General features: G+C 43.8%; 1 protein-coding gene across 2 annotated transcripts in view; it reads left to right on the top strand.

The window, feature by feature from the left end:
• MEN1 (menin 1) overlaps nt 1–23,473 on the top strand; it is a 373,352-nt gene that overhangs the window by 30,962 nt on the left and 318,917 nt on the right. For both annotated transcript variants that reach the window (XM_089681659.1, XM_089681660.1), the window contains exon 2: nt 2,448–3,244. In XM_089681659.1, coding sequence (XP_089537785.1) covers nt 2,464–3,244 — 781 coding nt within the window. In that variant the 5' untranslated portion in view covers nt 2,448–2,463. The remainder of the gene's footprint in view (nt 1–2,447; nt 3,245–23,473) is intronic.

Below are 23,473 nucleotides of genomic sequence, written 5' to 3'. Positions count from 1 at the left end.
TGACAGGAGTGGGTTGTCCTCTTTAGCAAGTATAAGTCTGCCCTGTAGCAGTTTTACTGCTACAGGGTGGACTCCCTGTGCAAAAAATCATGTGTATATACAGTTGTGGCCAAAATTATTCAACCCCCAATGCTGTAAAGGGGTTTAGGGACTATAGTGTACATTTGGAATTGTATTCAGAATCAAATCCTACAAGGACGTTGTAACTACCCAAATGCAACTAAAATGACATCAATTGTTTATGTAATACAGTAGTAAATGGTTCTTATGTGGTTTCTTCATTGCCACAATTATTCAACCCCTTAAAGACTACCACTCTGAAGAACAGAGGTTCATACAGGTGCTTTCCATCAGGTATTGAAAACACCTGTGGATGTCACCGAGCAGCAATCAAGCATAATAAGCACCAATTAGGCAGCTTTAAAATGACTGTGATACTCAGCTCCTTCTAGACATTTACTGGTGTGGTTACAAACATGGTGAAGGCAAGAGAATGGTCCAGGAAGACAAGAGAAGAGGTGATTTCTCTTCACAGGAAGGGCAATGGCTATAAGAAGATTGCAAAGATGTTAAACATACCAAGAGACACCTTAGGAAGCATCATTCGCAAATTCAAGGCAAAGGGCACTGTTGAAACGCTACCTGGTCGTGGCAGAAAGAAGATGCTGACTTCGACTGCTGTGCGCTACCTGAAGCGTAGAGTGGAGAGAAGTCCCCGTGTGACTGCTGAGGAACTGAGAAAAGATTTGTCAGATGTGGGTACAGAAGTTTCAGCCCAGACAATAAGACGCACACTGCGTAATGAAGGCCTCCGTGCCAGAACTCCCAGGCGTACCCCCTTGCTGTCTCCAAAGAATAAGAAGAGTCGACTGCAGTATGCCAAAAGCCATGTGGACAAACCACAAAAGTTGTGGGATAGTGTTCTGTGGACTGATGAAACAAAATTAGAACTGTTTGGGCCCATGGATCAACGCTATGTTTGGAGGAGGAAGAACAAGGCCTATGATGAAAAGAACACCTTGCCTACTGTGAAGCATGGTGGAGGGTCAATCATGCTTTGGGGCTGTTTTGCTTCTGCAGGTACAGGGAAGCTTCAGCGTGTGCAAGGTACCATGAATTCTCTTCAGTACCAGGAGATATTGGATGGAAACGTGATGCAGTCCGTCACACACCTGAGGCTTGGGAGACGTTGGACCTTTCAACAGGACAATGATCCCAAGCATACCTCCAAGTCCACTAGAGCATGGTTGCAGAGGAAAGGCTGGAACATTTTGGAGTGGCCATCGCAGTCACCAGACTTAAATCCGATTGAGAACCTCTGGTGGGACTTAAAGAAAGCAGTTGCAGTGCGCAAGCCTAAGAATGTGACTGAACTGGAGGCCTTTGCCCATGAAGAATGGGCGAAGATACCCGTAGATCGCTGCAAGACACTTGTGTCAAGCTATGCTTCACGTTTAAAAGCTGTTATAACTGTAAAAGGATGCTGTACTAAGTACTAAGATTGAATGTCACTTGGGGGTTGAATAAAACTGATAATGCTGTGAGCACAGAAAAGACATTTGTGGTTATTTCATTATAACTGTTATGTTATATTTGTCTGACCTACAAGTGCCTCTTTAATGTAAATGTAAGCAAGATGACTGAATGATCAAAAGCAATGTCAAACTGGCCAAAACACTCAATTTCAGTGGGGGTTGAATAATTTTGGCCACAACTGTACATGATCTGCTGCTTCCGAATTCCTTTGAGGATGTTATTTTTAACAAAATATGTAGGGTGGAGCATATTTGATGTTGTTCTGCACCAAGCATTCGCGCTGCACATTGAGTTTCTGATATGCATGTTTGAAGCGTTGTGCTTTTGTGAGTATAGTTAGGAGTGAATCATATTTGTCATTAACATGGGTTTTGTACAGCTACCTTCAGGTGATTGGATGCTGACAAAAAGAGAAGGCTGCAGGAGTATCCTCCTATATAACCCCTCCTACTCAATCTAGCCTCAGTTTTTTGGTAGCCTCAGTTTTTTACACTACGTTTCTTCAAGCTTCCTGTGTGGTCTATAGCCACTGCAGCTTCTTCTGGATTGGATAACTGCTTTTCTGAGCCTTGAGGGACCCTACCCAGGCCCTGCTGAATTAAAGACGTGTGGGGGCAGCCTTCATTGTTACTTCAGGAACTGGATCCTGCTGTAGGTTCCCCCCTTGGCACACAATGCAACATGTCAAGTGAGCCATAGGATGCATTACAGGTTCAAGGTCTGTCAGTGGCAGAGCTTTGCCAACATGGGGTCTGACCTCTTTTTTTTTTCCTGGCTGCATGCAAGATGGGAAGCTGTTTTGAGCTTGACATGAGCTGTAGGAAAGAGATTTGCTACTTTGTAATTACATTTGCTTAATTATTATTACATTTTGTTTAACATGTATTCTTTAATCATTTTTTTCCTTGCAGGCACAGCTTAGTAAATATGGGACTTCTGCCCACCCAAAAGTCATTTTTCCCACTCTGCTCCCTGGAATCGCTTAAAAGTCTATTCAAATGGGAACTCTCACGTCCTGAACCTGACCTGGCTTTGCTTTCCTTAACTCTTGGCTTTGTTGAACACTTTTTGGCAGTTAATCGAGTGATTCCAACTAACATAACTAGTATACCAGGGGACCCTGAACTATTGTCTAAAATGAGTAGTGAAGGAACAAAATCAAAGCGTGGAGACTTAACAAGCCAGGCAAACCAAGGTGGTTGTAAATCGGAACATGGAAATAGAGGAGTTAAGAATGATTTGGCAAAGAAAAGAGGTGTTGGGCCTCAAGCAAGGAAAGAAAAGGATGCCACTTCCAAGCAAACTGGTGCAAAGCCTGCAAAAAAGGAAGTGGACAAAGCAGGGAAAGAAGCATTGGAAATGAAAAAAGACAAAGAAATGGTGGTTGAAGAGGACATCCGTTCTGAAGATTTACGGATTGGACCGGGAAAGGATAGCACAAAGAATCTAGATGAGCATTCAAAGCAAGGGTTTGTTCAGCATGGAGTGTCTTATTTTCCAACCATGGAATTAGCTGTAGCTCAGGCACTACATGCCCGCTTTACAGCTCAAACAAGGGGGGCTGTGGATTTGTCTTGCTATCTTCAGGAAAATGGAGCATCTGGCCGAGACCTAATCCGCAGAGTTGCTGACATCATCTGGAATGGTCTCAGTCGATCTTATTTTAAAGACAGAGCTCATATACAGTCACTTTTCAGCTTTGTAACAGGTGGGCACAGTGCATATTTACAGCATCCTATGTTTTTTTTTTTTTTTAACTTTTGTGATAAAATATAGGGATATGCTATTTTAAATAAAGCCTTAGATGTGATCAGTGTTGATTTTCACCACACTATAGAACAGATAGAAAGCTGGCATCATGTGATGTGAGCTTTATGAAAATCAGATATTATACTCATAAAGGTGCTTGGCAAAAAAGTGTTACATAAAAAAACCTAAGAGAGACCCAATATGTCCAGTAGATATTGTGTCCAAATGTTGAATCTGTTTAGCAACACAGTCAGTGCCTCAAGCATGCAGCCTGCTTTAGGCAGAGCTTTCTCAGAGCTGCCTGACTTGCACATGCATTACCTTTTAAACAGCTTTCTTTCCTGTGGACCAGCATCACTGGAAATCTCAGCACTAATTAGATTCACATGTACAAATATGTACACATCAATTCTAAATCCACAAACCATAAACCGTATTGGTAAGTTCCCTTTATAGACCTATATCCTTCTTGTAACAGCCACAAAGTAATCAGAGATTAGATATTGGAGAGCTATTCATCAACACTATACACTGTAATCGTTATCAGTTACTGACTTATAATTTTGTTATTGTTCCCATATACCCCAGCTGGTATATGCACTTTTTTATCATAAATCTTTTATTTTGAAAAACTATAGAAGTTAAAAGAAATAAGGCACAAGAATCATATCTTGAAACATTGCATTTATAACAATAATAACAGCATAATAATAAAGCCATGCTGTGGGTTGACCACCTGACCCCAATAATGGCCGGAGCTTCTAGGCAAAAACCCCCCCACAAAAAACAGTAGTGCAAAATAAAAAATATATACAGGGCATTGCATTGGCATAATACATCATAGTTATGATCTAGAGTATTAAACAATGAAGGTAAGGTTCCCTGATAGCTTAGGGTATATATTGTAGCAATAATGGGGTTTTAGGTCCTGAAGGAGGAGGAGACAGGAGTGAAAGGTGAGATGAATTTAGACTGGGTTGCTTCTGTTGTCAGTCAGCCTTAAGGGCCCATTGGTAATGACATTTAGAAGCTTTGAGATGGGCTTTAGCATATGAGAAAAAGGTGGTTGTTAAGGATATAAATAAGATTTTGTAGTTAAGACAGTAGTGCAGTTTCCATTGCCTTGAAACAACTAGTCTGGCAGCATATAAATAACATATTGTAGTTAAGGTGGCTGTGTGGTTTTCCATCGTCTTACAACAGCTAGTCTGGCAACAATGAGGGTATAATTTATGAATGGTGGCATATGATGAGGCAGGGCTGGAGTGCCTTTTCCTAGGAAAGCCATGTGCAATGTGAGAGTGGTGTATGAGTTATAGATGAAAGAACAGTGTTGATTGCCGCCCAAAACCTGGTGATAATAGGGCACGACCACCATATTTGGAGTGGAGTTCTTGGGTGATCACAGTTGCGCTAGCATTTCGCTAAGTGATCCGAGAATATGCAGGGAAGCCTAGATAGTATCACTGATGACATGTCTTTTGCAAGTATTCCCAATGTGAGAGGCATTTAGAAAATTTTAGTAGGGCTCTCAGCGTAGATTACGAGAGAGAGGTAGGGATGGTGAAGTTGAAGAGGATCTTAAGCCCCCTCCCAAAAAGTAGTCAGCAGTTACAAATACTGTAACTGCTGACTTTTAATAAATTGACACTTATCTGTCTAGGGATCTAGCGCTCTATTCACCTTCCGTTTTTTTGGGTCCCCGATGCCAGCATGTTTACTTTGGGAAGCTGGTTGTGATTCCTTGTGGATTCACAGCCAGCTTCCTACTGTGCACATGCGAGTCAAGCTGCACATTTTGAATGGTCCCACAGCATAGGCAATCTGAGCAGGTTTGAAAGATTGTACCTATCCTGCTCCATATTTTTATTAGGCAGGGCTGCTTTTAGTAATGTCTGGGGCTTTTAAAAATGAAAGGGGCTTTATGGTGACTTAATCTTTTTAATGTTTTTTAAAATTGCGCTGTTTGCTCAGCAGAAGCACATCTGTTGAGCGAGTAAATGAGGCGCCAACCCCAATGTGGGAAAAAAACCCTTTTATTTCTTCAGGTTACTCTCGCACATGGCAGCACTTGGGTGCTCAGTCAAACACATGCTGAGCAGTCAAATCAAGCTCCGGTGTCTGTTTTGGATGTAGTATCTCCCAGGATGAGGCTGAAAACCACTTGGAGAGTGGGGACTACATCCAGGGTGTGGGTGGCCTCCTGTAAGCCCCTAATCCAGATATTCTGCTGCCGCTTGCTTTTTCGTAGTCTTCCAATTGCGGTAAAAATGGATTCTATCCTGGTGTCATGCTTGCGGGAAGCAATCTCTCAGTTTTTCCATAGTTTGAAACAAATCCTACTGAGAAGTTTCTAAGGTCTCCATTCAGGTTGCCTAGAGTATTGGTCTCGACAGACCGCTGAGAGGCTGAGGCAGGTGCAGGTTCAGGCCCCTGGGTGAATACCGACCATATGGTCACAATCTTTCCCTAGCCTGGACTGGCTGAGTGACGTCAGCCAACAGTGGGTCACAGGAGTGCAGAATGAACTGCACTCCTGTAATTCACAGGAGAAATACAGCCAAAAGAGCTTTGGCTGTACTTTTCCTGTAACCACTTGCCCTCCAGAGGATTTACCCTCCTTCCTGACCAGGCCATTTTTTGCGATACGGTGCTGCGTTACTTTAACAAGTAACTTTATCATGCAAGGCTGCACCCAAATGAAATATATGTCATTATTTTCCCACAAATGGAGCTTTCTTTTAGTGGTATTTGATCGCCTGTGCGGTTTTTAATTTTTTGCGCTATAAACTAAAAAAAAAACGACAATTTTGAAAAAAACCCCAATATTTTTGACTTTTTGCTGTAAAACCTACCTAGTAAAAAAAAATGTAAAAAATCAAATTTCATCATAAACTTAGGCCAAAATGTATTCTGCTACATGTCTTTGCTAAATAAACAAAAATACCAATACGTGTAAATTTAATTGGTTTACGTGAAAGTTATAGCGTCTACAAATGGTGGCATATATACTGGAATTTTTACACACACACACACACACACACACACACACACACACACACACACACACACACACACACACACACACACACACACACACACACACACACACACACACACACACACACACACACACACACACACACACACACAATGGCGGTGATTAATGACTTCTAGCAGGACTACGGTGGGCATTCTTACACTGGGGGGAACTGACTGTCACTGACATCCCTAGGGACACTAATGCAATGATCAGTACTAATAAAAAGCATTGACACTGTACTAATGGCACTGGGCAGCAAGGGGTTTACTGTGTGCTGTGTTTTGCTGTGTAAGCACGCTGCTTTGTATTGCTCTACTATATGCAGAGCAATACAAAGCAGCATGCTGGAGCTGACAGGAGAGACATCTGTGTTGTTTACATACAGACCTCTCCCCCATCAGTGATGCTCGGCGATCGCTGTGTTCCGGCGGGAAATCTCAGGACATGACTCTGTGATTTACAGCTGTAGCCGCCAATGGTGGCACAGGTAGGGCGCGTGCGTGCCCCCTACCCAGAAATACAAAATCATGTGTATATATACGTGATTTTGCACAGCCCTGCCACCCTGTAGCAGTTTTTATTCTATATGGTGGTAGGGAAGCGGTTCAATTAATACTGTACAGTGGAAATCAACTGCAGAATGTCAGCTTTCGTAGGAAGGGCTCGTATATGCTCTCTAATGTCCCAGTATCCTGCAATGTCATCTAGCACTGAGCCTGCTGTAGAATTGTGTGTGGAGGCATGTGAGAGGGCTGAACTGGAGCAGTGTACCTTGGCAGAGCTGATAAATTCTCCATGATCAGAGGCTGCTGGAGAGGTGGCTGGAGATGCAGGGTGGTCCGATGCCATCTTGGATCCCATTGTGCACTGTCCTGAGCTCCCAGAGAAACAGGCTCTAGATTTGGTGTGCGGGCTGGTGTGGATGACGCTGCTGCTTCCCCAGCCTGTCTGCAGGTCTTTTGGCAGCTTGCTCCTGTGGTAAAGCTGTGTAATGTCCTCTCTCCTCCCCCTCTTGCTGTGTATGACGTCATTTTCAGGTCACTTTCCCTGGCAAGGGAAGAAATGTATTGCCTTGAGATATGCATTGCAATACATCCAGTGGAGCCCAGAGGAGACATGCAGGGTCTTTGATGTGTGTTTTGGGGCACAGTTTATATTACATCAATGACCGCATGGGACTTTTTGTGTGCAAGGGTTTCCAACCACTTTAAAGTGGTTGCAAAGTCTCAAGGTTTTATTACCTTCATGCATTCTAGAAAGGTAAAAGCAATCCAAGTGGCTAAATATGAATTCCTCTGATGAAGCCATGCCCAGTGGCATAACGCGCGAGGGGTGGAGCCAGTGATGTAAGACATCTTGCTTTGGACAGTAGGACAGAAAAGAACACCAAGGAACAGTGTAAGCAGTATGGAGCACAATCCAGTTTTAAAGGGGACAGTGATGAGATGCATATAGTGAATGGCATTTATTCACAAGCTGTAGTCACTATCTATGATGCCCCCTGTGGTGGTACATACACAGTCTGATTGGGTCAAGAGAGGAGTTCAGCCATTTGTTACATCTGATTACATCTCTTAAAGGGACAGGTACATATGACCAATTGATTTTAGGTCAATAATTGTGCTGAGCTGCTAATGGTGGTGGTGTGTGCAGCACATAGTATGTCACTTTTATGGAAGAAATAAGAATTAAAAAGTTGAGGATAATAATTAAAAGACACAACATGTGGACTTTTTATTTCCTTTTGATTGTATTTTGGGAGTTATTATTGTGTTTTATATTACACTTTAATAGTGCAGCGCTGAATCATCTTGGGTTTATTACTGAGCAGCTAAATAGCTGGTGGATCGTTTTTACAGGTGATAAAAGGGGGGTCACACCCCCCCACCACCTTCTGCCACTTTCCCAGGCTCTCCTGTCCCACCAGACAGTCAGTTCTACTGGCTGAGCATAGAGATGATCGAGGACCGGAACGTCCCAGATCATCTCCAAGGTCCAAGACTGGTTTCCAAATTTTCTAAACAAAGGGCCAGTTTACTGTCCTTCAGATTTTAGGGGGGCCGGATTGTGGCCGTTTGGGAGTACAAATTGTTCTGGCGTCAGTTGGAATAAACAGTGCATCTTTGGCATTGGGGGAGGAATAGTCACCATCATTGGTATCAGTGGGAGTAATATTGCCCCATTGTTGGTGTCAGTGGGAGCAATAGTGCCCCATTGTTGGTGTCAGTGGGAGCAATAGTGCCCCATTGTTGGTGTCAGTGGGAGCAATAGTGCCCCATTGTTGGTGTCAGTGGGAGCAATAGTGCCCCATTGTTGGTGTCAGTGGGAACAATAGTGCCTCATCGTTTGTGTCAGTAGGAGAAATAGCACCCCATTAGTGGTGTCAGCGGGAGGATTCGTACCCCATTGTTGGTGTCAGTGGGAGGAATAGTGCCCCATTGGTGTCAGTGGGAGGAATAGTGCCCTATTGTTGGTGTCTGTGGGAGGAATAGTGCCCTGCTGTTTATGTCCTTAACATGAATTATTCCTCGTTGGCGTTGGTGAGAGGAATAGTGCCCCATCAGTGGTGTCATTAGGAGGAATAGTGCCCCATCAGTGGTGTCATTAGGAGGAATAGTGCCCCATTGTTGATGTCAGTAAAAGTAATTATACCCCATTTTTGGTGCCAGTGGGAGAAATAGTGTCTTGCGTCAGTGGGAAAAAAAGGGACGGATAAAGGCAAGCAAAGGGCCTGATCCGGGCCACAGTTTGGAGACCACTGGTCTAAGAAACCAGAAGTGACGAATATTTTGTCACTTCTGCCAATGGTATTGGTATTTTACCAATACGCCTTGGTAGGTATTATTTTTTGAGAAATCTGGGGTCTATCAGACTCTAGATATCTCCTCTGCCCTTACGTCATCTGATCTCACCAAGATCTGTGTGATTGGATGCATTCCCAATTTAACCGCTTTCATACAGGGCACTTTTACCCCCTTCCTGCCCAGGCCATTTTTCAGGTTTCAGCGCTCTCACACTTTGAATGACAATTGTGCGGTCATACAACACTGTACCCAAACTAAAATTTTATCATTTTCTTCACACAGCTAGAGCTTTCTTTTGGTGGTATTTGATCAACACTAGGGTTTTTATTTTTTGATAAATTAACAAAAAAAGACTGAAAATGTTGAAAAAAAAAAAAACACGTTTTTATTTGTTTCTGTTATAAATGTTTGCAAATAAATAATTGTTCATAAATTTAGGCCAAGATGTATTCTACTACATGTCTTTGGTGAAAATAACCCAAATTAGGATGTATTATTTAGTTTGCAGGAAAGTTATAGAGTTCACAAACTATGGGATATATCTGAAAATTGATCAATCCTGAAGTACTGACAGCCAATCTAATTTCTTGAGGTCCAAGAATGTCAAAACAGTACAGATATCCCCCAAATGACCACTTTTTGCAAAGTAGACAGTCCGATGTATTTCATAAAAGGCATGGCGAGTTTTTTGAAGTTGTCATTTTTTTGTCATTTTTCATTTTTTTTTTTTTTTAACATACTGTCACCAGTTCAGTGTATCTTCATATAACTGGCATGGTGGTAATCAGGGACACTGACTGGTGACAGTACGAAAAAAAAGTATAATTTTTTTAAAATTTGTTTTAAAATTTTTTTTATTTTAATTTTTTATTACATTTTTTTCATGTTCCACTATGACCAAAGTAGTATAATGTTACCATAGTAACATTGTACTACTTTGGGGAAGTGATCAGTATTTTTTATTTATTTTATTTTTTACACAATTTGCTTATAGCAAAGAATTACTTTGCTATAAGCAAGCAGTTACCTGAATGACATCGATTCATTCAGGGTTTTTTTTTTTGTGCTTAGCTGTGATTTGGCCACAGCTAATCACATGACACAGCTGGGCTGTGATTGGCCCAGCTTGTGCATGTGATCGCTGTGACCATTCACAGCTAGACACACTAGTATACAATGGATGGCATGAAAGGAAGCCATCCATTGTATACAACTATCATGTGACCTGCTGTGATTGATAACAGCAGGTCACATGGTACTGGAAACGGGGTCAGAGGTACACGGCCGGTTACAGATCGCACCGCAGAGCGGCCCTGCGGGCAGGCGCACTGCGCATGCCTGTAAGGACGCCATGTGGCATCCACACGGAGGGATGAGGTGTTTTGCCGGCCACTTTTGTGCTGTTCCGATTTCTTAGACTGTAGAGATGATTGGCGCCATTCTGGACTCCAATCAGCTCTATGGTCAGCTGGCAGAAACACCGGCTGCATTCTCAGGTTCACTTGATTGCACGGGACTACCCGAGAAAGCCATGTAAGTAAGCGGGGGAGCATCTTCTCCTGCTGCTTGTAAAAGCTGTCCTGCAGCTAATTAGCCACTAGCTTTGCTTTTATATGAAAGCTGATTGCCGGCTGAAAAAAAGATACCAGGATGATTGCATCAGCCTGGTATAACCATTCAAAGTCCAGTGATGTACCAGTACCTCGCTGGTCCTTGTTGGGTATGTATGCTATGTTTTTTGTTTTTTTTTTTTTTTTTTTTTTTATGCAGCCTGGGGGCTGAATGAAAAAAAGAAGAAATCTCTGCCAGAAAAAGTGTGTGGTATGCCCACCATAAGAATATATCGCCCTGTATCCATCCACTTCTAAGGGCGGGCACACATGAGATGTTGTTTTTTTTTTTCATTCAGTCTGTGGGCTGAACGAAAAAAAAAAGAACCTAACAGATTCCTCTATTCACATCAATCAATGCGGATGAAGAAATCTCTGCCAAAAAAAATTTAATAAAATATATGCCGCAGCATAGGGGCCATCTACCCATTGGCCACCCCATGTCCCCATGCTTCGGCATATATGCTCTTTTTTTAACTGCGGATGAAAAATCTCATCCAACAGCGCTGCACACATTTACTTATGTATATTCTGAGAGCAAGACGCTGTTGCTGTCAGAATAAACAGATTGGTGGAAGACATCCGGGGGGCTCCATGTGACTATCTTTTCCCACGTAAATACAAAACTTGCATGTATAGCCTGTTTCCCTTTCACAGGTCTTATACATCTTGACCCCATATCTGGCACGCTTGCAGGGGAGAAATTGAATGCAAGGCGGCCAGAAAAACTAGTGAGGGACTCATCAACACAGATGTTTTGCTGGGGAGTATAGACATCTGCACATTTTTGGTTAAGGTGATTTACGAGGGGTCAAATTTTGTGGAGCCGGTCAAATTCAGGGTCACCCTAAGGATGACAGAGTATATTGTCGTTGAAATGCATAAATCGCATAATATTCTCATATCTATGCCTGGCCAAGGCAAAAAAAGAACACGGGCATATGATGAATCGGGTCTGTGGACCAATACAACTGCAATTTACTTTTTTTTTTAGTAATGCCCATGTTGAGAGTTAGGCCCAAAAAAACTTAAAATTCGGAAATAGGTTTGAATGCAAATGGTTTGGGAAGGTTTGAATTTGTGTTGGCAGCGATAAATTGTGCATATAAATTGCTTTGATCCAGAATCAATGCATACAAATCTGTGAAAAAGAGCTCCAAAAAATGAAGGGGAGTAGTTAAATTTTCTGTTTCCACTTGAAATCCAGGTTGGGCAGTTAATGGGGGAAGTATGCGTGCTGCAGAATTTGTGGGCTGCCAATCCGGATTTGCAGGCACATCTGGAAGGACACTAGGGGCTCTACGGTGCTGTGTTTGAATTCTTGGTGGCTGCGGGACACTACTTGTGCTAGCCACCGCACCAGCTTTTACTACACTTATGGGACTCCCACGTCACCAAGTGATACTGCAGTTCTGGTATGTATAAGATCAGGATGTACTAAGTCGTTGGTGCTCACCAGTTCACCAAAAGATAGAGCAGCACTCTACTGCATATGAGAATCATCATGCAATTGTCCCACCTCAGAAACCTGGGTTTTCCTGACCTTAGCAGGAACATCTACTCCATCGTTTGAGCTGTCTGTCAGGGTGCCACTGTTGTCTACAGGTTCATATTCTGAGGCAGATTCTGTCAGTGAGGCATCCCCTTCACACTCCTCTGAAATGCTCAGAATCCTGTAGGCCTCTTCACTAGAGTACCTTTTGTTGGACATTTTGTCCACTAAATTTATAGGTACTTAGTGTGACTCACGGGAAAAAGAGCACCTGGCTGTCAGGGACTGCTTGAACCACTACAAAAAAAATTTACCTCCAAGTGCTAGCAGAGATCAGGCCTTATTCTGCGAACACTGCGGTTCTGTGTGCAATGTATCAAGTGACAGTGATCTCCTGACACTGCACTTGCTGGGGGAGGGGGGGAATTAAGTGTAGGGGCTAAACACAGGTGCCGGGGCTGATCCCGTTAACGCTGCGTTTTTGGGGACACTATACTATTGTGAACGCTGGTATAGTGCTGATCCGATCAAAGATATTCATCCGCTCAGACACTGTGCTAGCAATGGAGGTTATTTGTGTATGTAAGCGTGTTCCTGGCAATCAAGGGGTTGACTAATGTAGTGGCGGGCAAACTGACGCTATCTGGGAGGGATGCTAACGCTATCTGAAGTCACCCGTGACACTAATATAATGATCAGTAAAAACCATCTGTGCACTGTACTAATGACACTGGTGACAAGGCAGTGAAGGGATTAACTGGAGGATGATCAGGGAGTTAAATGTGACCGAACTGTGATTTTAGTGTGTGTGTGTGGTTTTTACTTACGTGGATCTGCTTGCATCATTTCCTGTACCTGTGTAAATGTAAACACAGGTACAGGATGATGTCTGTTAGGACAGGGATCAATCAACAGACCCTGTCCTGAATCTGTTGATTGATCTCTCAGGCACCGAATTACGTGATTTCGCGCTGAGAGTCTGACCTGTAGAAGTATTACTGCTATAGGGCGGGCTTTAAGCGGTCAAATAAATATCACAGTATTGTTGGAGCATGAGCTTTTGACAGAATGTGAAATCCAGTTCAAAGCTGGCTATGCTTCCTCAACATGTTTCACAGGAAATTATACCTGCTTCTTCAGGAAGATAAAGGATACTGCTGTAAGCGTAACAAATCTGAAAAGAAGCAAACATACAGTGGGGCAAAAAAGTATTTAGTCAGCCACCAATTGTGCAAGTTCTCCCACTTGAAAAGATGAGAGAGGCCTGTAATTGGCATCATAGGTAGACCTCAACTATGAGAGACAAAATGAGAAAAAAAATCCAGACAATCACATTGGCTGATTTGGAAAGAATTTATTTTCAAATTATGGTAGAAAATAAGTATTTGGTCACCTACAAACAAGCAAGATTTCTGGCTCTCACAGACCTGTACCTTCTTTAAGAGGCTCCTCTGTCCTGCACTCATTACCTGTATCAATGGAACCTGTTTGAACTTGTTATCAGTATAAAAGACACCTGTCCACAACCTCAAACAGTCACACTCCAAACTCCACTATGGTGAAGACCAAAGAGCTGTCGAAGGACACCAGAAACAAAATTGTAGACCTGCACTAGGCTGGGAAGACTGGATCTGCAATAGGCAAGCAGCTTGGTGTGAACAAATCAACTGTGGGAGCAATAATTAGAAAATGGAAGACATACAAGACCACTGATAATCTCCCTCGATCTGGGGCTCCACGCAAGATCTCACCCTGTGGGGTCAAAATGATCACAAGAACGGTGAGCAAAAATCCCAGTACCACACAGGGGGACCTAGTGAATGACCTGCAGAGAGCTGGGACCAACGTAACAAAGGCTACCATCAGTAACACACTACCCCGCCAGGGACTCAGATCCTGCAGTGCCAGACGTGTCCCCCTGCTTAAGCCAGTACATGTCCAGGCTCGTCTGAAGTTTGCTAGAGAGCATTTGGATGATCCAGAAGAGGATTGGAAGAATGTCATATGGTCAGGTGAAACCAAAATAGAACTGTTTGGTAGAAACACAACTCGTCGTGTTTGGAGGAGAGAGAATGCTGAGTTGCATCCAAAGAACACCATACCTACTGTGAAGCATGGGGTGGCAACATCATGCTTTGGGGCTGTTTCTCCGCAAAGGGACCAGGACGACTGATCCATGTACAGGTCAGAATGAATGAGGCCATGTATCGTGAGATTTTGAATGCAAACCTCCTTCCATCAGCAAGGGCATTGAAGATGAAACGTGGCTGGGTCTTCCAACATGACAAGGATTCCAAACATACCGCCCGGGCAACGAAAGAGTGGCTTCGTAAGAAGCATTTCAAGGTCCTGGAGTGGCCTAGCCAGTCTCCAGATCTCAACCCCATAGAAAACCTTTGGAGGGAGTTGAAAGTCCGTGTTGCCAAGTGACAGCCCCAAAACCTCACTGCTCTAGAGGAGATCTGCATAGAGGAATGGGCCAACATACCAGCAACAGTGTGTGCCAACCTTGTGAAGACTTACAAGAAACATTTGACCTCTGTCATTGCCAACAAAGGATATATAACAAAGTATTGAGATGAACTTTTGATATTGACCAAATACTTATTTTCTACCATAATTTGCAAATAAATTATTTCCAAATCAGCCAACGTGATTGTCTGGATTTTCTTTTTCTCATTTTGTCTCTCATAGTTGAGGTCTACCTATGATGCCAATTACAGGCCTCTCTCATCTTTTTAAGTGGGAGAACTTGCACAATTGGTGGCTGACTAAATACTTTTTTGCCCCACTGTACATCGATAAATATAAGACTTATATGATATAAAAAAATACCATATGTTTTAGAACCTAATACTTACAGCAAAGTTGTAAGAAGATGGATGTAGCTCCAGGAAATACTCCCATGTGGTGAACATCAGGTCGGGAAGGGTAGGGAAGGCCCCAAGGGGCCTCAGGCACCCAGGCTATACAGTGAAGGAAATAAGTATTTGATCCCCTGCTGATTTTGAATGTTTGCCCACTCACAAAGAAATGATCAGTCTAAAAATCGAATGGTAGGTGTATTGTCACACTGAGAGACAAAATAGTAACAAAAAATTCAAAAGAAATGCATGCCTGACAAATTATGCTCTGATTTGCATAATCACGAGGGAAATAAGTATTTGATCCCCTATCATTCAGCAGGATTTCTGGATACCAGGTGTCTTTCATACAGGTAACAAACTGAGATTAGAAGCAATCTCTTAAAGGGAGTGCTGCTAATCACTTTTGTTACCTGTATAAAAGACACCTGTCCACAGGAGCAATCAAACAATCAGATTCCAAACTCTCCACCATGGTAAAGACCAAAGAGCTGTCCAAGGATGTCAGGGACAAGATTGTAGACCTACACAAGGCTGGACTGGGCTACCAAACTATCATCAAGCAGCTTGGTGAGAAGGTGACAACAGTTGGTGCAATCATTCGCAAATGGAAGAAACACAAAACAACTGACAGGTCTCCCTAGGTCTGGTGCACAATGCAAGATCTCACCTCGTAGAGTGTCAATGATCATGAGAACAGTGAGGAATCATCCCAGAACTACACGTGAGGATCTTGTCAATGAGCTCCAAGCAGCTGGGACCAAAGTCACCAAGAAAACAATTGGTAACACACTACGCCAACAAGGATTGAAATCCTGCAGTGCCCGCAAGGTCCCTCTGCTCAAGAAAGCACATGTCCAAGCCCATCTGACATTTGCCACTGAACATCTGAATGATACAGAGGAGGACTGGTTGAAAGTGTTGTGGTCAGATAAGACCAAAATCGAGCTCTTTGGCATCAACTCAACTCGCCGTGTTTGGAGGAGGAGGAATGCTGCCTATGACCCCAAAACCACCATCCCAACTGTCAAACATGGTGGTGGAAACATTCTGCTTTGCGGGTGTTTTTCTGCTAAGGAGACAGGACAACTGCACCGCATCAAAGGGACGATGGACGGGGCAATCTACCGTCAAATATTGAGTGAAAACCTTCCCTCAGCCAGGACATTGAAAATGGGTCATGGATGGGTGTTCCAGAATGACAATGACCCAAAACACACGGCCAAGGCAACAAAGGAGTTGTTCAAGAAGAAACACATTAAGGTTCTGGAGTGGCCTAGCCAGTCTCCAGACTTTAATCTGATTGAAAATCTGTGGAGGGAGCTGAAAGTTCAAGTTGCCAAACGTCAGCAACCAAACCTTAATTACTTGGAGAGGATCTGCCAAGAGGAGTGGGCCAAAATCCCTCCTGACATGTGTGCAAACCTGGTGGCCAACTACAGGAAACGTCTGACCTTTGTGATTGCCAACAAGGGATTTGCCACCAAGTACTAAGTCATATTTTGTGAAGGGGATCAAATACTTATTTCCCTCATGAACATGCAAATCAGTGCATAATTTGTTAGACATGCATTTCTTTTGATTTTTTTTGTTGCTATTTTGTCTCTCGGTGTTATAATACACCTACCATTCGATTTTTAGAATGATAATTTCTTTGTGAGTGGGCAAACAGTCAAAATCGGCAGGGGATCAAACACTTATTTCCTTCACTGTAGGTACCTCCCATGTGTGGATGCAGGAGGGAAACATAGGATACCTCTGAGGACTCAAAAGAAAAAAAACCTACAAAATAAGCCAAATCAAATTCAAAGAGATAATCTAACTCATTGCATCAGATATCCACTTTAAAGGGAAACTACTTGTTCTAAAAAACTATTAATATTGGGATACACCTACCCAAATATGATATAAAGGAGAATATGTCCACTGCGAAATAGAGGGGTGTTAGAAAAGAAGGGCCAGTTCCTAAAGCTGTTAGTTGCTTGTCCCAGACAATAAAAAGACATCATTTGAACATCCAGTAGTCAATAGAATATAACAGCCACTGGAGCCCCCTCAGCTGAAGACACAGGCAGAAAGGCCCCACATCTAAAAATTAAGTATTATAACACAAATATGAGACTCTAGACCAGGGGTCCTCAAACTACGGCCCGCGGGCCACATGCGGCATGCTGAGCCCATTTATCCGGCCCACCGGCAGGGGCGTATTTGCCGCGAGGAAGGGACACTAAACTAAGTACAGGGGCGGGCAGGGGGCTGCTATACCTTACCTGGCTCCGTGTCCCAGTCCCACGACGATCCAGTCCAGGAAGCGCTGCTCCTTCATTCACTCCGGCCACTCCCTCACTCGATGTTCGTGCTGCCGTTCGGCTCCGCCTCCTCCCCGGTGATTGGACGCCAAAACTGTAGCTCAGGAAAGGCACACAGGCGGCCAATCACCTGCGAGGAGGCGGAGCCGAACGGCCCCGCGAACATCGAGTGAGGGAGAGGCCGGAGTGAAGGACAGCTGACAGGTAAGTGTGCCGTGCAGATGGTGCTGCTGCAACCAGGTATGCTGGCTGCAGCAGCACCATGCTGGAACAGGGGTCAGCAAGTTAAGTGTCATTGGTGTCAGTGGGAGGAATAGTGCCCCATCATTGGTGTCACTGATACTAATGATGGGGCATTATTCCTCCTACTGACACCAATGATGGGGCACTATTCCTCCCCCCCCACTGACACCAACGATGGGGCACTATTCCTCCCCCCCCACTGACACCAACGATGGGGCACTATTCCTCCCCCCCCACTGACACCAACCATGGAGCACTATTCCACCCCCCACTGACACCAACGATGGAACACTATTCCTTCCCCCACTGCCACCAATGATGGGACACTATCCCCCCCACTGACACCAATGACGTACTATTCCTCCCACTGACACCAATGACATACCATTCCTCCCACTGACACCAAAGATGGGTCACTATTCTTCCCACTGACACCAATGATGGGACACTATTCCTCCCACTGACACCAATGATGGGACACTATTCCTTCCACTGACACCAATGTTGGCACACTATCCCCTTCCCCCACTGACATGGCACTATCCCCCCCCCCACCCCCACACTGACACCAACAATGGGGCACTATTCCTCCCCCCACTGACACCAACAATGGGGCACTATTCCTCCCCCCACTGACACCAACAATGGGGCACTATTCCTCCCCCGACTGACACCAATAATGGGGCACTATTCCTCCCCCCACTGACACTAATGATGGGGCACTATTCCTCCCCCCACTGACACTAATGATGGGGCACTATTCCTCCCCCCACTGACACTAATGATGGGGCACTATTCCTCCCAGCACTGACACCAATGATGGTGCACAATTCTTCCCACTGACACCAATGATGGGGCACTATTCCTCCCACTGACACCAATGATGGGGCACTATTCCTCCCACTGACACCAGTGATGGGGCACGTTTCTTCCCACTGGCACCAATGATCGGGCACGTTTCTTCCCATTGACACCAGTGATGGGGCACGTTTCTTCCCACTGACACCAGTGATGGGGCACGTTTCTTCCCACTGACACCAGTGATGGGGCACGTTTCTTCCCACTGACACCAGTGATGGGGCACGTTTCTTCCCACTGACACCAGTGATGGGGCACGTTTCTTCCCACTGACACCAGTGATGGGGCACGTTTCTTCCCACTGACACCAGTGATGGGGCACGATTCTTCCTACTGACACCAATGATGGGGCACTATTCCTCCCACTGACACCAATGATGGCGCATGTTTCTTCCCACTGACACTAATGATGGGGCACTATTCCTCCCACTGACACCAATGATGGGGCTCTATTTCGCTCCATAAGACACACTTGGGGGAAAATGTCTGCATCTTAGAGCATAGAGCGTCCGGCCCAGTATTCCCACCGCCGTTGTATGTCCGCAGTCTCTGGTCATCTCCTGTACTATGTCCGCATTTGTTCATAGTTTTTTTTTTTTTTTAAACTATACTCCGGCCCTCCAATGGTCTGAGGGACAGGGACCTGGCTCCCTGTTTAAAAAATTTGAGGACCCCTGCTCTAGACAGTCAAAGAGAAGAGAAACAGCAAGAGAAAACTGAAAAGAAGCCCATACAAGAGCACCCTAAAAAGAAAATACCCACTGGAAATAAAATAAAATTACAATATCCTGTCCATAATGAATGGAAATGGCCTTCCACGGCGTCACAAGTCCACCACAACTGGCAGACCAGAAACTCCAACTGGACATCACACATTGCACTTGCATAGGTGGCCAAAGTGGCCGCCACCTGCTCTCTCGTTGAAACACGTGTGCAGACCACCCAGATGGTCACTGCCACGGCCAGGGAGTATCCGTAGAAGCAAGCATGCTATGCTGGCAGCCATGCACCACCAGAGTCCTGTCAATGAAAAAAGACACAAGTCCGGTGTGCCTTTCGTGCAATCATCCAGAACAGTACCACCCGTTATGCCTGAGAAAGGAACAATACTGCCGAACCCTCCAGAGGTGTATAAAATGGCACCCACCGCACATTAAAAGGGAGGTATCCATACAAGACACATAAGTGTGTCATGTATATGGAGGGTGCACCTGAAAAGTGATACCCAGACATCCAAAAATGTAAAACATGGGGGCCTCAATAACTCTGGGGAAACTGGGGCAAAACAACTCCCACCAGAGCAAAAGTTGCCACATAGAGGTGGAAAAAGGTTGGAAGAAATGGTTGATATGAAAGCATTTCATTGAGACCTGGCTTGACGGTGGCTGCCAGTCTCTGAATCCACAATGTTTCTTTTTGGAGGACAAATTTGTCCCAATCACCTTCTTTAGGGTCCTTCCTGACCCAATCCAAGTTGATGAATTGTATAACTGATAGATCTACATTATGCTTCATACCTATATAACTGATGGGTGTCAGCATTTTACATTTGATATATAATAAACATGATCATTTATGCGTTGATGAAAATGATGTAGGGTTTTGCCCACGTAGTAGGCTCCACATCAGCAAAGCATAAAATAAGCTACCCCCATTGTGTCAGAGGTGATACTATATCTGGGAACAAAACTGACATTATTGGGTAAGTTCAGTTTGTGATATTCACAAATCCATGAGCATTCTGTGCACGACCCACACCTAAACGTACCTCTATCCCCTGTCATACAGTCTTCCTTTCTATTGTAATGACTGTGTACCAACCAGTCCCTCATGGATCTAGATCTTTTATAAACAATTTATGGAAATGGTTTGACATGTCTAGAGATACTCATTCTCCGTGAGGAGGTAACAATAATTTTGTACTACATCCCGAACTTCTTGATGTTGCACTGAGTATGACATAAGTTCCGTAGTGTTACTTGTCACATTTGCTTTCAGGGTATATAAAAGAGATGTCCTGGTCTGACCTCTGGCTTTGTGATGAGCCTTTTTTGAGACATGCTTTACTATAGCCCCTCCTCCGCAATCTATCTTAATTGTGCAGCCTGAGCAATAAAATCATCTGTAGAGAAATTCCTATGTAAACGTATATATTGTCCACATGGAATACTATGCACTAGAGCCCTCGAATGTGAGCTCTGGGCATGGAAGATTCTGTTGCCCGCTGAGGGCTTCCGATAAAGGGTTGTAACCAAAGATCAATCTTCCTGGATGTAAATCTCCACATCCAGAAAGATATCCGATTGCATCATAAGCTTAAGATTGTACTGTTTTTAATCTCTCCTTTCCAAAAATTCTTGGAGAAAGTCAGCTGTTCCATTCCAGATGATTACGAAATCATCAATATATTGTAATCATCCCAAAATTGATGTGATGTATGGGGCAAAATGATCCTGTGTAAATACTTCTCTCGAGCAACCACCCTCCTTCCCCCAGATAGAAGTTGGCATAAGAAGGGGTGCAACACATCCCCATGGCCAGACCTTGAATCTGGAGGTAATGGGTTCCAGAGAAGCTATGTCTTCTGAGAAGATCAAAAATAAACTTGTTTAATAGCCAGGAGGCTTTTTTTGAGAGGGAGTACAGTGGACCATAGAGCGTGTGCACGTGCACTCAGCAGGCGTGCGCGCACATGTGCAGTAGCGGATGTAAACGGTTAGTACCGATATTCATTCCTCACCAAAGATTTCTGCGGTTTGCAGTAGGGGCTCAGCATTTCCAGTTCATAACACTACTATTTGGGCTGGCCACGGCTCCAAGAGTTTTCACAGAAATTCTTGCTCTGGAGTTGGGGCTACTCAGAACTCAGGGAGTATCGGTCACAGGTTATCTCTTGCTCAGAGACCGGTCGGTGCCAGGTCTGAAGCAGGATGTGGTCCTTACAATGCAGATCCTGGAACAGCTGGGCAGGGTGCTCAACTTCAAGAAGTCAGCCCTGGAACCAGTGCAGAGCCTGGAGTATTTGGGGATGATCCTAGACATGGCTCAGGCAAAGGTATTTCTGCCTCCAGGTAAACGTTTCGCCCTGAGGAACGAGGTTTGCAGTTTGAAGGCCAAGAAGTATCCTTCAATTCACCCCTGTATGAGGTTGCTAAGGAAGATGGTGTCCTCGTTCGAGGCTATTCCGTATGCCCAATTCCACTCTAGACCGCTGCAAAGGTACATTCTGTCTGTTTGGAACAAGAAGATTCCAGCCCTGGATTACTGCATATCTCTCAGAGATACTGCGAAACGTGAATTGGTGGTTGAAAACTTTCAGGTTGGGGGGCCATTCTGGAGGAGGCCACAGTTCAAGGAACATGGCTTCCATAGGAAAGGGTTCTTCCCATCAATGTCCTGGAACTTCGAGCAGTAAGGCTGGCTCTGAGGTATTGGACATCCAGGCTTCAGGTCTGGCCTGTAAGGATTCAGTCCGACAATGCCACAGCAGTGGCATACATCAACCACCAGGGCGGTACCAGGAGTCTAGATGCTCAGAAGGAGGTGAACTACATTTGAGCTGGGCAGAGAGTAATGTTCCAAGTTTATCGACAATGTTCATTCAAGGTGTTGAAAATTGCCAGGTGGATTATCTCAGTTGCCGGCAGTTGATTTCAGTGGAATGGGCATTGCATCCCGATGTTTTTCAAGGAAATCTGCCAGCGATGGGGATGCTCAGATATAGATCTGTTGACATCCAGGTTCAACAACTAGGTTGATCTTTTTGTCTCCAGGGTAAGGGACCCTCACACGGCAGGGGTAAATACCTTAGTGATTACTTGGTACCAATTTTCACTGATTTATGCCTTTCCTCTGATCAAGCTGCTGCCGCTTCTTTTACTCAGGATTCGGGAGGAGTCTGTTTCGTTGATACTGATTGCTGTGGCCTGGCCCAGGAGGGCCTGGTACGTGGACATAGTGAAAATGGTAGTGAATGGACTGTGGTCCCTACCGTATCAGTGAGACCTGTTGTCTCAAGGTCCTATATTACACCCAGCTTTACGGTCGCTAAATTTGATGACATGGCTATTGAAACCCACATCCTAAAGGATGGGGGGTGTCAGATTCTGTCATCCCCATCATGTGGGGACTAGAAAGGTCATTTCAAGGAACATTTATTACAGACCCTGGAAGGCTTACATTTCCTGGTGTGAGGTTCACAAATAGCACCCACGAAAGTATATGACTGGTATAATTCTATCAATGTTGTACCGCGCTCCAATATTTTCAACCTTGTGTTATATTGTAAATTCCTCAGTGTGCCACCTATAATCCAATAATTACATGCATCAATTCTACTTAAATATATAATTAATGTGAATATATAAATTAAATTGTTTTATAAATGTGAAAAAATAATTTTATAGATGTGAAAAAATAAATGTTTTTTTTAAAAATATAAGTAAAAAATATATATATAAGGAGAAAATTAATTTAAAAAAAATAAAATAAATTTGAAGTGGGAATGTCAGTTTCACGCAGTGAACACAGACTCATCACACTAATTAGACTGAACAAACAATACCATCTCACTTTCAAAGAAGAGAACTGACATTCCCACTTCAAATTTATTTTATTTTTTTAAAATTAATTTTCTCCTTATATATTTTTTACTTATATTTTTAAAAAAAACATTTATTTTTTCACATCTATAAAATTATTTTTTCACATTTATAAAACAATTTAATTTATATATTCACATTAATTACAGTCATGGCCGAAATTGTTGGCACCCTTGATATTTCTCCAGGAAATCATGTATTTCTCACGAAACGTATTGCATTAACACATGTTTTGCTATACACATGTTTATTCCCTTTGTGTGTATTGGGACAAAACAAAAAAAGGGAGGAAAGAAAGCAAATTCGACATAATGTCACACAAACCTCCAAAAATGGGCTGGACAAAAGTATTGGCACCCTTTCA

This window comes from Staurois parvus, unplaced genomic scaffold (genome assembly GCF_062004578.1).
Source record: "Staurois parvus isolate SC_StPar_1 unplaced genomic scaffold, SC_StPar_1.0 ptg000275l, whole genome shotgun sequence".
Taxonomy (NCBI): domain Eukaryota; kingdom Metazoa; phylum Chordata; class Amphibia; order Anura; family Ranidae; genus Staurois; species Staurois parvus.
Note: the sequence above shows the minus strand (reverse complement) of the source record. Positions and strands in the feature narration are given on the sequence as shown.